Below are 18,497 nucleotides of genomic sequence, written 5' to 3' on the forward strand. Positions count from 1 at the left end.
ACATTTCTTTTTTACCATCGTGTGGACCCCGGGGGTTTATCAGACAGTATTTGAGACTCATTCATAGTTATATACTCACTTTTATTTTTTCTTTAATTATTTATTCCCGTGGAACTGGGGCTTTAACCATATTCCCTCATTTCTGAATAGTTTGTTCCATCCTTTGATTAACATTGCTTGGCGGAAGAATAGAATGCGTGAAAGAATAACAGCTTTTTTAACTTTCCTGTATTTACCATTACTTGTATATACTTCACTTTATATAAAAACACATCAGGAAGATGATTGTTCTTGTCATTCTAGGTTTTTTGTTACATATTTTATATCAGAACTCTTCTTGTCATGAAGTGTGACATGAGATTTATTTAATAAAATTGAAACTTGATAATAAATAATAATAATAATAAACAAATAACCTAATGAAATAATCCAAATGACTTGAATTGACAAATTATTATTATTTATTGATACATAATATACATTGTGCAATTTATTTCAAAATTAAAAAATAAGAAAATTATATCTTCTTGTTGTTCCTTTGATTTTGATGCGTAATCAATATTTAAAGAATGAAAAACACTAAAAACTAATGGCTTAGAAACGTTTAAAATATAGATTTGATATATTATATAACGTTTGTTATTCTTATTTGGTTAAATTGTCAGATTTAGCGATAAACAAATAAATTTGGTTGCACTTCATTTTGTAAAAGTAAAGTTTTAAAAATGTTTTGTAATGACATAAGTATGCATACATACATATAAAATAATAAAAAGGTGGGGGCGTTTTTTGGGGGCTTTTTGACCAATTTTAAAATGTGAGTGGGGGCTATTTGACTTGGGGGCTTTTTGACTAGGAAGCCATTAAGGGGTCCACTGGTCTTTATATACAGTAAATTCTTTTTACAGTGAAACACAACGCTTTTAAAATAATTAATTTAAAGAGTGTGTGTTTTTTGTTTTATTAAATGCGAAATCAATAAATCTGCCATTGTAAAATCAATATCTATACGCTTAGTAAAACAGACCCCTAAATATAATTCGGCCTATGAAACGGCCAGATTCATATATTTATGCACTGAATATATAGGTAACATTTACATTCAACATAGAACGGTTGCTTAAGCATACCATTTCAATAACATCTGTAATCATATGTCTATATTTAAACCTTGAAATGTTACTTATTAAAATAAACATATTTAATATATAAGTTTATATTAAGTTTTTCTTGGCAATAATTGTGTATACCACTTAATACTTCTTCACGTCTTTCTTGGCAAAAAATTAATACATTCTTCCAATTTTGACCCAAACCACGGCACGATAGCATTCATTTGTAGCTGAAATGGACTCTCGTGTAGAAATGAAAAGTGGAGAATTTGACAGGTATTCTTGGCATGTTTATCTATTATGGAATCCATGCTAGCTGTCCTAGCATATGCCTATATCTGTGAATGTAATTTGATCTGCATTCAATATATATATATATATGTACTTGTGTAAATTGTTAGTGTATCAACTTATAGTGTTGTGTAGCCGCTCAATTAAGAAGGACAACTCCAAAATATCGTGACAAGATTATTGAAGCGTGTTAAAACTATTATCTGTGACCAGAAAGCTTGCAAAAGTTTATAAACTTTTCAATCCAGTTATGCACTTGAAGAAATGTTATTTAAAACTTCCTTGTTTCGGCGACCATCTTGAATATTGAATATGAGACTATTTCGTGTAAACTATTCGGGGTGTCAGAGGAAATAAACATTTTGTTATATCAATTTGTACAGTAATTGTTTAACCTGGATATTGACACCAGAGGTGTGGTCGAAATAACAAATATAAACATTGCCATTCTGTCAGTTTTCGACACTCGGATGACAGCTATGAGAACTGCACATTATTTTGACTTGGTATGTTCATTTATCATTGTTTTTGGTAAAAAAATTTAAAAAAATCAAATGATCAAATAGGCTATTATGCATCAGTCAATTGTAACCACGGCCCCCAAGGTCTTGGGGTATACCGGGGATAACCGGGAAAATGGGCCGTGATTTTAACTTTCAGGTGTCTCCGCCGTGCCGGGTGAATGCGGTGGTTTTGTCTTCCCGCAAAATATAGCGGGGAGTGGGCCTGACCTAAGGTCCCTGGGTGCGGGGGCATTTGGCGGGGATTCTACCATCAGTTTGTGCCCGCAGGGCGGGGATTTTACCTGGGATTGGCTGGACCGAAAGTCAAAGTCCCCGCTATTCCCCGGATGTGGGGGGGGGGCTTGGTTAAAATTGACTAATGGCCCAGAGTGAATGTGGTGGTTTTGTTTTCGCGCCGAAAATAGCGGGGAATGGTCCTTACCTAGGATACCAATGCGATGCGAGAGTATTTGGCAGGGATTTTACCAGCAGTTTGTCCCCTAAGGCCGAGGATTTTACTAGGGGTTGGCTGGACCGAAAGTCCCCACTATTTTCTGGACCCGGAGGGGCCGTTGTAACAATTGACTGGTGCATTACAGTTGTTTACTAAAACCAGGGCTGCAGTAACACATATTGAACAAAATGTACGGCATAGACTGTACAGCAGCTGTAGTGCAGCAAATAATTGGCTTTAAGTGTTCTTTGAATAAATGTTTAAAAATATTTTTTTTAAATCTACATGAAATATCAAAAAATGATAATTTTTTCACAATAATAATATAAAAAAATATACATAAAACAAATAAAATGTCAAATGAGCAAGTGTACAGTACAGTGATTTATAAACTGTATACAATACATGTAGAGTATGTAAATGGCCGGAGCTGGTGGATGTACATTGTAGGAAGGTGGGGATGACCACAGGCGGCAGTTGTGTTGACGTGACAAACCGTAAGGTCACACCCCCCTCCTTAAAAAAATCAGTATATATAGGTTTTGTGATAGATGATTAAGTTTCAATTAAATTTGGTCTTTAAAAAAAAATAACAGATTTTTTAAGGAGGTTGGTTTGGCCGTTGAGGGGGTCATGTCAACGTAACTTTTTCCTGTGTGATGAATGAATAAAGGTAAAAACCAAATCATCAATCAAGCTAGTAATTTACATTTCAGCTAAAAGATTTTATTTGTTATTAGTGATGAACATATTTTAACAGAGATACAGGTAAGATATCCTTTAGTTTAGTCTATACTTATTCCTTTTAGCTTGATTGTGATGGCATCGGATTATAAGCTGATGGCTTATAGAATCAGACTCGAGTCTGTTTCCTAGGACAGGTGTCTATTTTGAGAGGGTGTGAGAAAGCCCCCCTGGTGGGGATTGAACCCAAAACAGGGTGAGAGGTGGACACATATACCAGTAGACCACTCTTACCCTTGACCTTTGCAATTGAGTATCACTCCACATTTTAAAATTAAATTGGGTAATTCACATTATCAATAAGTATTTCAAGTTTCTATAACCCGATCATGTTTAGTTCAACTATTCGTCTGCTTCAGGTAAAAGTTGTAAGGCGACTTGGCATTTTCAGTTATAACTCCAATACAATTTACTGAATATTTGTAGTGTGCGACATGATAGGTAGTCTGATCCCCAGTGCGACAAAAAAATGACCCGGCTACCAAAAAGTTATTTTAAATGGCACGACTGGTGATGAAATCATGAGCTTGTTGGTTAAATAAATCAAATTCCAGACTGTCAATACTTTTATGATATAGTGAGATATTGAAGTTTGGATGTTGTTGTTTTTTCCTAATAAACTTGAATTATTCATTGGCGGCATATATCAACCAAAAATCAAAGGAAAACAAATTTCCAAAAATACTTATATTCTAATTAGAATATTAGTAATTTTTTAGGAAAAAAATCTTTAAAATGTTTGGTTGATACATGTGTATATAGAGTTTTATTATAGATGATCATGTTCCAAATAATTTTGAAAGTGTATGTGGCCAAAGAGTGGGTCATGTCAACGCAACTTCTGCCTGTGGGATTATTCAGCAAAAAATATTAAACAGATGTTTGTTAGTAAATTCCTGTCACTTATGCCACAAGCAGCACATGTTGACAGGAACTCCCATCTTCCCTTTCACCAACAAACCTAGTGCCTTGACAGAAGCAGTCCCCTTCCCTATTGAACCACCACGGCCTAATATAAGAAATTGTACAGTTATCACAAATCATTCCTTGTTTTTAACCATATAAGATACTTTAAAAAGATTCGTCATCTGATAACCGGTGGGATAATGAGATCTGGCTCGGCTACAGAAATCTCAGAGTCTGAAGCCTCATTGGCTAAAAGTTAAAAATGGTTAATTTTGCACACTGTACTTGTAACACAGTCGTTCAGGACTATCACACAATGAGGTGTCATAACTCCATATTATCCTAAATGCAAATTATGGACCCTGATTGACTAAACAAGTTGTAGGTCACTTTGTGTCAAGTTAAAGTATAAGGGCAAGTAGGGAATTTTACTAATAACTTTTATACTGAGACTGCGAATGGGCCCCTAGGGTAAAGGTCACTGTAACTAAAAATAGATAAAATGTTTGGTGCTGAATAATTTTTGTTCAGGTTGAAATATTGTGACCAAACTTGGTATAAAGGGAGAGTTTATAGAGACCTTTCAAGGGATTGCATTTAATGGACCCGAGGGTGAAGGTCACTGTCACTTAAAATAGATTAACGCTCGGTACTGAATAACTTTAGTAAGGGTTGGCATACATGTATATTGTGGCCAAACTTGGTATATAGGAAGTGCTTATGGAGGCTATATTTAAATATTTTATGGGGTTGCATTTGGGGCCCCTAGGTTGAAGGTCAAGGTCCTTGGTAATGAAAATAGTAAAAAAACATTTAAAACTGAATCACACAATGAAGTCTAAAGTTCTTTTGAACCCTGGTTTCGTTGAATTGCCGCATTTCTTGTTGATTTTTTAGTTTGTCTATTTTTCCCCGCCACGGAGTGTGGAGGGGATTATAGGAATGCACTTCGTCCGTATGTCAGTCTGTCAGTCTGTCCGTCCGTCCGTCCGTCCGTCTGTCCGTCCGTCCGTCCGTCTGTCCATCTAGCTGTAACATTTCGTGTCCGCGCTATAACTTACTTATGCATTGATGGATTACCATATTACTTGGTACAAATGTTGTCCTCAAAGAGACGATGTGCAGTGATCTTGACCCGGGTCCATACCTCAAAGGTCAAGGTCACACGAGACATTAAAAGGTCAGATTACACATGCTCGTGTCCGCGCTATAACTTACTAATGCATCGATGGATTACCATATTACTTGGTACAAATTTTGTCCTCATTGAGACGATGTGCATTGACCATGACCGGGTCCATAACTCAAAGGTCAAGGTCACACGAGACATTTAAAGGTCAACACAGTACACATGCTCGTGTCCGCACTATAACTTACTTATGCATTGATGGATTTCCATATTACTTGGTACAAATGTTGTCCTCATTGAGACGATGTGCAGTGACCATGACACGGGTCCATACCTCAAAGGCCAAGGTCACATGTGAAATTTAAAGGTCAGAGTACACATGCTCGTGTCCGCACTATAACTTACTTATGCATTGATGGATTACCATATTACTTGGTACAAATGCTGTCCTCATTGAGACGATGTGCAGTGACCTTGACCCGGGTTACCTCAAAGGTCAAAGTCACAACTGACATTAAAAGGTCATAATACACATGCTTGTGTCCGGGCTTTTTACATTTAGCAGTGTATACATGTCAATTCTTACTGGATTTATTGACCTTATTCATTTCATGTACTTTTAGCAACAATAACTGAATTTGATCCAAAAACTCGAACCAATTGCAATTTGTGCTAGTCATCCAAAATGAAGGTTCGAGTCCATATTATGACAATGCTAAATAGAGGATAAGATATAAATGTTAATTGAAAGTGTTAAACAAGTTGCCAAGATTGATACTTTTCGCACTCTACCAAGCATTATCATAATGTCCAACAAGTTTAATATTTAAAAGATCAATTGACACAAATGTGATAATATATTGATAACATGTGTTTTCTCTTCAAAAGCAGTAAAATAATGTTATGACGTCACCACAATATATATTTATCACTTTATCGAAAATACTTAAGGCTTGCTTTTCATCGATGTTATAAATAAAGGACTCATTTTCCTTCCTATTCTTAGCCAAAATAACCTTGACATTGATCTTACCTACACCACACACAATATGAAAAACTTTAACAAATATATTATATATTTATATATATATATATATATATATATATATATATATATATATATATATATATATATATAAATAATATCAAATTTCCAAGAATATTTAGGTTACCGATCAAACAACCTGTATTTCCTATATTCCCACTCTTGACCAGTGGTTGTGTACAATTTTGTTCAGATACAACGTACCAGTCAGGTTGCGAGAGAAACAAAATATACTAAAAAGCTACGGTGGGGGATATAGCCGTCCTTTGGACTGCCTTGTTATCATTGCTTAAGAATATGACATCTCTTGTTATTTTTGAAGCCACAGCAGTAAAATTTGGACCATAAGTACAGTTTTGAAAACAAATAAATTTGCACATTATCTGTAAAACCGTAATCAGTTTTAAAAATTCTGTCATTTAGAACTGTTTACCATTCTTGGGTGATAAACAACTTACTAATAGTTGTCGAATCTCAATCCCAAGGTACTCTGAACAAAAGTCAGATACACTTTAGAACCTCTCAAACATTTCCTATTGCTTACTCGAGCAAAATTGCAAAGTCATTTTAAATTAATGTTATATGTTTTTCAGTTTGTTTTTCTCATTGGAAAAGGAATACCAGCTGTCTTGATAACAGAATATTTGGTATAGATGCAACCTTTGAAGGCCTCAGTGCCAAATTAAATTATTAGAGAAAATATAATAGAAAGTATATTACTTTGATAGAGTCTCATATCATTAATATCAGATAAATTTCCGAGGTCTACACGATGCTTTAGTTAAAAGAAATGTTTGGGAAATACCAAACAAAAATATCCAAACTGGATCACTGACTTACTATATGCCAATCAGAGGTCGATAAGTGGGCAGGGAATAGTGCTTTGCAAACAGTACCTGAGCAGTTCCTGGAATAGCTGGAGAAATAACTAGAGAAATGCTAAACATTTTCAAATGAAAATTCACATGTTGTTTTGTGAAAAATTGCAGATTTGTACTCACTCATGTTTTTGTACAATGATTATGTATTTTTTTGTGTTAGACGAAAAAAGTGTGATGAAGCATTAGGAGTGTAAAAACTTAAAGAATCCAAAAGCTGGAACCTTTCAGCAACTGTTGATAATCACTCAAATATCGTTTTGAAAACTACAATTTTCATATGTTTGGATAAGCCTAAACAGTTTTTTTTGTTGCATAGTAGGTTGATTGAAATGATCATGTGATTTTATCAATGTATGGTTTAAACATGTCAAAATATCTATCTTTTGTAAGGAAATGAACATGGTCTAGTGGTTCAGGCGTTGATTATCAAGGGTTATTTTTTCTTGACTTAACCGGCGTAAGTTCGCACCTCATAAAAAACAACATACTTTTTAGCTCACCTTAGCTGTAGGCTGAGGGTGAGCTATTGGGATCGATGAATGTCCGTCGTCTTTCATTCGTCGTCCGTCTACACTTAAGTTGTTAACACTCTAGTGGTCACATTTACACTCTAGATGATACTTTTTGAGTCCAAATGTCCTGGAAATTCGTCAGAAAGGTTGTTTTGATAGATTTTAAGTTAAGTTCGATTATGGGTCATCTGGGGTCAAAAACTAGGTCACAGAGCCCAAATATGGAAAAACCCTTTTAACACTCTAGAGATAACATTTTTAGTCCAAATATCCTGGAAATTTTGTTCGAGGGGTTGTTTTGATAATTTTTAGGTCAAGTTCCAATATGAGTCATCTGGGGTCAAGACCTAGGTCACAGAGCCCAACTATTGAAAAAACCTTGTTAACTCTCTAGAGGTATCATTTTCAGACCTGGAAATTTGTTAGAAAGGTTGTGTTGATGCTAACTATATCAGGTTTGATTATGGGACATTTTGGATCAAAAACAAGGTCACTGGGCCCGAGTATTAAAAAGCCTTGTAAACTATTTAGATGCTACATCTTCAGCCCAAATATCCTGGAAATTTATCAGAAAGGTTTTTTTGATTAAGTTTTTAGGTCAAGTTCAAATATGGGTCATTTGGGGTCAAAAGCTAGGTCACAGATCTCAGTTGTCACTATTTAGTATAAATTTCTTGAACGTCAAGGATGGTACTGAGATGCAGGGATAAAGCATCTGATTACTCATCTGAAGGTCATGTTGATATAATCCTATAAGCGGTTGTTTGCACGTACTGCGGTTGTGCAGATTCTGTTGGATCTGTGCCAGATGAGAGTCGAAATGGCCCTACAGATCAAAAACGGTCTGTGCCATAGACCGTTTTACAGGTGAGCCATCTAGGGCTCTTGTTTATTTTTTAACTGTATTTTCTCTTATTTCGATATCATAGAATAAAATAATGATATAACAAGTGTTTTCAGTTGCATAGACGGAGAAACCATTTGTATATATAGCAACATAGAATTTGAGGTATAATTAAGAAATCACATTCTATGCAAAATTCGTAATGACTTTGTGTACTCTATATGTAGGTTAACCAAAAAGTAACTCTCGATTTTGTTGCATATGTTATTGCAAAAAATGTATTTTTGGTGGTAAAAAAATGTAAAAAGGCTTAAGAGAAGTCATTTAGATATACATAAAAACAAATAAGCTTGCATCACTAAAACATAATGGGACTTTTTATATTATGTTGTTTTCTAACTTTATGGATTGCAAAAGTGGTTTTGCCCATGTGTGTGTAAGCAGAGGAGTGTTTGTATATGGGTGCATGAGCAAAGATGGATTTGTCTGCAATGGTGGGATTGTCCATGCGTAAGGTTTTTTTTTTTAAATCTATCTTGAAGGTCAAACTTAAATAAACCTTGACCTAAGGATGTTGAGTTGAAACCAAAGCCTCACAGAATGATTGCGCTGATATGTTTCAAATAACGCTTCAATTATGTTTTATTAATAAATGTTATTTAAATTGAGATTAATTTAATTAAAACATCATTGTTTTCAGTTGGTGATTTGTGTGTCACTAACAAGGACGTGTTATGGAATTGGAGAAGATTGCACTTTGGAAAACTGTTCTGGTTCTGGTGAGATTTGTGTTGAGGGCAACTGTGCATGTGACTCCAGCACCCACTACCAAGCTCAAGTAGGAACACAATGTTCAGCGAGTATGAATGATATCATTATACATATGTATTTATTAATATATAGGTTTTTATTTCACGTTTTTGCAGTTAATTGAAAACTTCCAATCGATAAGATCCTGAAAAGTTCACTGTTTATAACAGTGAACTTAAAGAAATATAAGTTCAATGTTTCTAACATTATAACCAGTGTTTCACTGTAAGAAATGAATACAAACAATATAACTTTTGTTTGCATAAACGGTAATAATTTAGGAGATCGGCAGAAATTGGCATAGTCTTGAGGTAGAATAATGTATGTGAAATCTGTCAACCAGTCCCTGACATAAACTTTCCAAAGAATCACCGAAACAAATGCACCAGTTTGTATTTAGATCCCTGAAACAGCAGTACTACACTTTCGAGGCTAATTGAAGTAAATCACTATGGTGTCTACATGCTAGACCACAAGATCCAACATTCCTTTTGAACTATATTCCATTACTTGATTGCATGCCAAGGAAACTTTACTTATTAGGGGGTGTGACAGGACTGAGATGATAGTGACCCTTAATATTACCATTAAATAATTTGGGTACACACGTTAAACACTATGGCATAAATACCACTATTTTATGGCTGATCGAGTGTTGGACTCTTTAATACTTAAAATTTACCAATTGAATGAAATGTGTCTGGAGTATAACTTATGATGCAAAACACTATTAAAGGGATTAGACACCAGATGATACAAGTGCAAGAAAAAAAGAAAATTGTCAAAAACGTACATACTATTGATATCATAGCATACAAGGCATTAAATCTTACTAATATATACTGACGCAGGCATCTTTTGCAGTTTTTGTACATTTTTCCAATATGAATTATTGGGGTTGGGTAAATCCCAGTACAATTAAAAATAGGATGGTTTATTTGTCTGTACTCATCACGCGACTTTCACATGCTATATATACCCATTGCATTGCTTCACGGAAGAACGGACAATGCAAGGAAGTGGTGAACTGCTACCAAACAAGGTAGACACAGAGCCCTATAGATCAACATCAGTGATGAAACCTTGAAAAAGAGGTTAACTTTGCTGAAAATGACAGCAAGGTGCTAAAATGCTTATTGACAGTTATAAGACCGGACCCACTACACCATAGAGCCAGGTTATTATCCCCCGCCGAATCGAAGGTTTCGGGAGGGGGATATTGTTTTGGCGTTGTCTGTCCGTCCGTCCTTCCGTCCGTCCGTCCGGTACCATATCTTGGTAGGTATTGACCAGAAAATGTTCAAACTTAGTCAGAATGTTTCCCTTGATCAAATCTTGACCACTTGTAAAAGTGGGTCACATGGGATTAAAAAATAGGTCACTAGGTGAAATCTTAGAAAAAAATTTTGAACATACTAGAGGCATTATACATAGTCAAATATTTATGAAACTTAATCAGAATGTTTTCCTTAATAAACTCTTGGTCGTAAATAAAACTGGGTCACATATTATCGAAAATAAGGTCAGTAGGTCAAATCTTAGAAAAATCTTGTCCGGAACCATATCATTATAATGATTGGTCAAGTTATGTTCAAAATTGGCTATGATGTAGCCCTTGATGAAATATTGACCACTTAAAAAAGTGGGTCACATGGGGTTAAAAACTAGGTCATAAGGGCAAATCTTAGAAAAATATTTGAAGAATAATATAGGCATTATACATTTTCAAATATTCATAAAACTTAATCAGAATGTTTTCCTTGATGAAATCTTGGACATATTTCAAACTGGGTCACAAAATCAGAAAATTTAGGTCACCAGGTCAAATCTTAGAATATTTTGTCCGGAATGGAAATGATTGGTCGGATTATGTTCAAACTTGGTCATGATGTACCCCTTGATTAAATATGGACTGCTTGTAAAAGTGGGGCACATGGGGTCAAAAACTAGGTCACTGAGTCAAATCTTAGAAAAATCTTTGAAACACATTAAAGGCATTATGTGTATGGTCTAATTACATGAAAATTTTGTGTTTTCCTTCATGAACTCTTGAACATGTTTTAAACTGGGTCAAATGTGATAAAAAATAGGTCACTAGGTCAAATATTTCAACAATCTTGTCCGAAACTAATTTATGGTGGTGATTGGTCGGATTATGTTCAAACATGTTCAGTATGTTTTCTTGGGTTAAATTTCGACTGCGTTTTGAAAGAAGGTCATATTGGTCAAAAACAAGGTGAAAAGGTCAAATCTAAGAAAAAATATTGGAAACACACTAGAGGCAATCGAATATTCATCAAACTTAATCAGACTGTTTTTTCTTGATTGTTGTTGAAAAGTTCGAAACAGGGTCACATGGGGACAGAAACCAGGTCAGTAGGTGAAAATTTTGAAAAATTGTGTCCCTAACCAAACATTGGTATTGAATTGTCAGTTCTGGTCAAATTTGGTAAGAATGTTTGCCTTACTGAAATCTTACAAGAGTTTTAAAATTGGTCACATAGGGTCAAAAACTAGGTCACTAGGTCATATCTTACAGAAATTTTGGGAACACTCTTGAGGCAATACATCTGCTCTAATTTCCATGAAACTTAATCAGAATGTTTGCCTCGATGAACTCTTGGAATAGTTTGAAACTTGTAGGTCATGTGGTGTCAAAAATGAGGTCACTGGGTCAAATCTTAAAAAAACCTTGTGGACACTCTAGAGGCTAATGTTTTTGCAATATATCTGGACCAATCTTCACGAAACTTGATCAGAATTTTTGCCTTGATGAAATCTTAGATTAGTTTGGAACTGGGTAGCATGGGTTCATAAACTAGGTTTCTTGGTCAATTCTAAATTCTACATTATATACAGGGCTTCTAAAAGCCGGCCAGACATATTTCAGTGTCAAAAACAGACAAAAAAATCGGTCCGGATGTTACTCATTTTTTTTATATTTTCGGTCCAAAACGACTCAAGTCAGTAAAATTTGTAGAAATTGAAATATACAATCCTTTTTTGGTCATTCACACATTCAAATTACCCCCAGTAAAAGTTTCCTAGTTACCATCAGACCAACGCGACCAGCTGCTTTTTCCACGACGCTGAACACTCGATATTTGTTAATTGGGCAGACGCTTGCAATCGGTTCAATCACGTGTAGTGGTAGGTCGCAGAAGACACAGTTAAGCAAATTATTTGTTAATTATGTGCTTGCAGCTATCCATTTATGTGTTAAAATATATATTTTCACATAGCAAACTGCTTATGTCCGAATGAATTAACCTAGTCCTGCCCTTAGCCTATAGATATCAAAAACAACGTGCTTGATTAACTACAGAGTCTAAAAGCTGAGTGGGTCACTTACGTCATTTTAATAAAATGAAATAAAAAAAATCCTTGTCGATATCAAGCTTATAGCTAGAAGCCCCGATTAATATAGATATATCTGTTTATTAAAGATTATCAGTTGAATGTTGATCCACTGTAGAAACATTAAGCAAATAAATCCCAATACTGTTTCAGTTTTTGTCATCTGGCCGCTTCCCGCCTGCCGCAATTAATTATGGTCGCAAATTTTCTTGGTAGAAACGCCGCAAAATTCGATGAGAATCTCATTTGAAAGTTTGTATCAATTACAAATCGGTTTTGATGGTTATAAAGCCCGCTTACGAATTAATACACCGCGAAACATATTAACAGAATACACATCGCGAAAATATAATACATAATTCTTCGGACATTTCTATATAATCGGACTTCGAAACCGGTCTTTTTTATTTGGGGGGGGGGAATCTTTTTTTGTGGAGGTAGGTGTGTTGTCGCTGGGTCCGGACCGATTGAGGTTCCAAACTTTTAGAAGCTCTGATTATATACATTTTTTTTCAAACAGTTGCAATCAAACTCAATCTCATATATATTTCACCAACAATTGATTTCTTTCATTCCTTGATTTAGTCCAATCAGGCGGGGGATATCAATTCAACGAATAAGCTTGTTGAAGAAGGTTTTATGAAATACATAAACAATTAAAATAAAATGTAATTTTGTGAGAGTTTGTAAGTTTTTAAACAAATGTGTTTACATTCACTGCATTGTGTAAGAGGGTGACCTTCCTTGTTTAGTTGAACTCAACGAAAATTTACCGGAAAGAAAAACTGACATTTACTTGACTTTTACCAAACAATTAAATACGTAGTCACCGGAAGTAACATTAGCGACATCGATTTCGGACAACCACTATCTATTGTCGCCGACATAGCATTGTCAGCGACGATTTATCGATTGTACTCGATAATTATTTCATCACTAGCCCTTATTCTTTCCAATTCTAACTCACGATCTGCCATTAAACAGTATACAGAAGCCTGACATGAAGATTATGCTTTGTCTGTTTTAAAATTTGATATTAGAAAGTGCCTCAGTCTCTGTTTATAATCTTTTCAGAGGGCACCTCCATAGGTGGAGCATGTACAGTGCCTGGTCTCGGTTCAATTGGCTCCGCCTGTAGTGCCTCAAATTCACAATGTACAGGGTCCAGTGGTGAGGGTCAAGGAACTTGTTCTTGCTTGAGTGGAAATTACCAGTCCGCCACAAACGTTTGCAGTCCAAGTATGATGTTTAATTTACCTTATAATATAAAGTTTACATTTTATATTAAATTTGACTCTGACATTGTTCACGGTTGTTTGTTTTTCAATTTCTTTATTATTGCCTTGTCTTAAAAGGTTTTCCATTCTATATATGATAAACCTAATTGTTCAAAAGTAAGCACAACTTGTATGGCACTTGACCTCTAATTTTAAGCTTCATGTTGGTTAAATATACAAATGAAGGTTGGGAAAATATAGAATCAGACATGTTAAAACGTTTAAAATGAGGTTTGGTTAAAAAAGTGAGATGAGGACTGGTAATGCTTTGACACAGCTTTTGTATAAGTTTACTTTTACCCTCCACAAGAGCTCATGGTATTTTAAACAATAATTAACATTCTAGTTATTAGTCCCCTTCTGGTTTCACAGGAGGGGACTATAGGCTTACAACCCATCAGTCTGTCCGTCTTTCTGTCTTGTCTGTCTGCCCGTCGGGAAAAAGTTGGATTATACTGTAATAACTTAGATATATGCAATCTATAGGTAACATGGTAATGTGCATAGTATTTTTAGCTCACCTTAGCCGTAGGCCCAGGGTGAGCTATAATGATCGATTAATGTCCATCGTCTGTCGTCTGTGTCCGTCCACACTTAGTTTGTTAACAATCTAGTGGTCACATTATTGCCTCAATTGTCACGAAACTTGGTAAGGATGTTTGACCCAGTAAGTACCCAAATGAGTTCGAATATGGATCATCTGGGATGAAAAACTAGGTCGCATGACCCCAAAAAAGCAAAATATTGTTAACACTCTAGAGGCTACTTTTTTAGTCCAAATATCCTGGTAATTTGTCCGAAATGTTGTTTTGTTGATTTCTAGCTCAAGTTCGAATATGGATCACCTGGGGTCAAAAACTATGTCATAGAGCTGAAATATAGATAATCATTGTTAACACTCTAGAGGTAACATTTTCAGCCCAAATATCCTGGACATTTGTAAGAAAGGTTGTTTTGAAAAATTTTAAGTAAATTTCGAATAAGGGTCATCTGGGGTCAAAAACTAGGTCACAGCCCAAATATTGAAAAACCTTGTTTACACAACAGTTTAGACCGTTTTACAAGTGAGTGATCCAGGGCATCATGGCCCTCTTGTTAGTTATTATGGTTGCTATGGCAACAAATACAGTGAAAATACCACTGTTTTTTTTTACTTGATTCTGCAATCAATCAAGAAGCTTCTATATTAATACAAGCTAGGTCAATAGCTACCCTTATGCAGGGTTACCCTCTTTGACAGGCAATAATTCTTATTTTTAAAGAAGATACATAAGTTAGGTACTATATTTAATGTTGTAAAATGTGTTTGGCATCATAATAATTATTTTAAGGTGATACATCACAGGAAAAATACACTAATTAAAATGTACAAAATGACTGTGGTATAAGAAAAGTGCAATTTTTAGCTCGACTCTTCGAAGAATAAGGAGAGCTATACTACTCTACCTGGCGTCAGCGGTGGTGGCGTCGGCGTTATATCTTGGTTAAGGTTTTGCATGTAAGTACCTTTAAGCCATTATCTCAGTAAATACATCATTTATTGCATTGAAACTTTGGATATGTATTCCCAACTATCTAACCTACTAAATTAATGAATTTAGATAACACTTATTTGAATAAAATGCATATAATTGACCTTTATTATTTGACTTTCTGGTTAAGGTTTTGCATGTAAATACACATCTAAGCAACAGCTTGATGTATTGCATTGAGACTTTATGCAATGGTACTCAACCATCAAACCTACTTAATTAACCAAGTTAGATAACTCTAGTTTGCATTTAATGCAAAATAATTGCTCTTTATTATTCAACTTAGAAATTCTCGTTAATGTTTTGCATGTACCACATTTAAGTCTATATCTAAGCAAATACAGTTCACTCCATGCGGAACTTCCACTTTCCTCGGTCACTCCGAGTTTTTTTATCGCGTATATCCGCCGAGTACGTAACTGCTTTCCTCGCTAAAATTTGCCGAGTTTTGCCGAGTTGCTCGCTTTCCACCGAGGGTTTTTTTGCCGGTATCGCCGGTGATCGCGTTATTTTATTGGCCTCAAAGCGGAACTCCGAGTTGTTTGCTTTGCTACTATCTTGCTACTATAGAAAATAAATAATTACATTTGCAGGTATTTCGTTTTTAAAAATCAATCATTTTCACATTTGTTAGCTTTTCCTCGTAAAGAAAGAGAGGAGTATATATTCAATAAAAGAGTAAATCTATATCTCTTTCATTTATAATTTACCATTAAACTAATATTCATGAATTGCCTGTTGATATCCACACATTTAAGATGTGACACCACTTGTTTGTTTGTTACCATTATTACTCTTTTTGTGGTCAATTGTTGAGAACTAAATTGGATTTCAGAAATGAAGGTGTTGAGTACCATGTAAGTGTGAATAATTATCCTGTCACTATAGTGTCACTGTTTTTTTTTTGTGATACATATCAATTGTTTTTTTTCCGTATTCCAGATAATATTTCAATTGCATTGTTAATATGACGTTATAAAAGTATTTATAAAGGTAAATCATTTTTTGTGGTTTAAAAATCGCCGATTTAATCTACATCTGTATGAAGATACTGATTATTGTTGTAATCTATTTCCTTCTCCAAATCAATATAATTCGGCGTTCAATAGAACTATTATATGAAAGTTACGGTGTTTAAGTATGAATATTGTGTTTAAAAAATATTGAAACCATTACTTCTAAGTTAATTTTTGGAAATTATTAGTATGAAACACAATCTACCATTTTTGGCAATGAGGTAGTCACATGATGTGATGTATTTAGACTACTTTAGGTTATCTGGCATGTTAATTATTGTAAAAAATGCATTTGTTTTATCAAACTGGAGGTTTAAAATGTAAAAAAGTTAAGAGAAATTAATTGAATATACATATCAAACATAATGTTTACATTACTTCAAAGGCCAAGTCTAAGAAATGTTTGGCAAGATAATCCTCTGCTGTGCATCTCCTGCTAATTGCACTTGTGTCACAGTACTGGGCCAATTTCCTGTGTATTCGTTTATTGGCTTAGGGTCATTTAGGGTCCATTTCTATTATAAAACATCCCAAACTGAACAGCACACAATATAAGAATAGTATTCAAATAAATTAGATACATGTAATGCAGTAGGAGATTGATATCGATGTCCTAGGAGTTTCGCAGTGTTTTCACTCCAAGTAATGTGGCGATTGTAATTATACGGTCCACTGATCAGCCTGTGAGGGTATTTTATTGTATATGTTATTGCGATTTTATACAATGGTACTCATTCTACTTAAATGACCAAGTAAGATAACTCTTTTTTTGCATTAAATTCAAATAATGGCCCTTTTGTATTCGACATAGAAATCTGGTTAAGGTTTTGCTAAGGTAATCACTTTTAAGTCAATACCTCAGCGATTAGATTATGTATTGCATTGAAACTTTATACACAGGCTCCCAACCATTCCACCTTCTTAATTAATTAAGTAAGATAACTCGATCTTGCATGAGATATAATTTTTGCCCCTTTATCATCCGACTTAGAAATTCTGGTTAAGGTAATGCATGTTAGCACACATAGGTTAATATCTCAGCAACTATTTGATGCATTGCATTTAGACTTGATACAATGGTACTCAACCATCCAACCTTCTTAATTAATCAAGATAGATAAGTCTATCTTGCATATTATATAATTTTTGCCCCTTTATTATGCGACTTATAATCTGGTTAAGGTAATGCATGCTAGCACACATAGGTTAATATCTCAGCAACTACTTGAGGTATTGCATCGAGACTATACAATGGTACTCAACCATCCAACCTTCTTAATTAATCAAGTTAGATAACTCTATCTTGCATATAATATATATTTTGCCCCTTTATTATTCGACTTAGAATTTCTGGTTAAGGTATTGCATGTTAGCACACATAGGTTAATATCTCAGCAACTATATGATGCATTGCATTTAGACTTGATACAATGGTACTCAACCACCCAACCTTCTTAATTAATCAAGATAGATAAGTATATCTTGCATATTATATAATTTTTGCCCCTTTATTATGCGACTTATAATCTGGTTAAGGTAATGCATGTTAGCACACATAGGTTAATATCTCAGCAACTACTTGAGGTATTGCATTGAGACTATACAATGGTACTCAACCATCCAACTTTCTTAATTAATCAAGTTAGATAACTCTATCTTGCATATAATATATATTTCGCCCCTTTATTATGTTAGCACACATAGGTTAATATCTCACCAACTACTTTTTTTATTGAATTAAGACTAGTAATACCGTGATACATGCATGTTTCGCCAAAACTTTTCAACTTTACACTGAAAAGCGGCGGAATAGTCGAGCGCGCTGTCTCTATGACAGCTCTTGTGTTTTTTTTTTCTTTTGATGAATTTCATCCAAATTTCACAGAAAGGATGTTATTTTACTTGCATTAGACTAAAACCTGTATCTTATATATTTTTTAAAACACCCTGGTTGAAAGTTATTTAATTTTCACTATTCTGCACAATGAAACACCTTGTTTTTCCATAACAAGGTCATTTCTGTTTTGACAAGATAAATATGGTTTTGAAGAACAGGTATCATAAAGCTTCATGTCATATTTACC

The 18,497-nt window shown here is 34.6% G+C and overlaps 1 protein-coding gene across 1 annotated transcript in view; it reads left to right on the forward strand.

Moving 5' to 3' along the window:
* Positions 1-1,664: 1,664 nt before the first annotated feature.
* Positions 1,665-18,497, forward strand: part of LOC128237771 (titin-like) — a 52,693-nt gene continuing 35,860 nt past the window's right edge. The window contains exons 1-3 of the mRNA XM_052953357.1: positions 1,665-1,909; positions 9,122-9,281; positions 13,663-13,827. Coding sequence (XP_052809317.1) covers positions 1,874-1,909; positions 9,122-9,281; positions 13,663-13,827 — 361 coding nt within the window. The 5' untranslated portion in view covers positions 1,665-1,873. The remainder of the gene's footprint in view (positions 1,910-9,121; positions 9,282-13,662; positions 13,828-18,497) is intronic.

The sequence above is a fragment of the Mya arenaria genome, chromosome 6, assembly GCF_026914265.1.
Source record: "Mya arenaria isolate MELC-2E11 chromosome 6, ASM2691426v1".
Lineage (NCBI taxonomy): Eukaryota > Metazoa > Mollusca > Bivalvia > Myida > Myidae > Mya > Mya arenaria.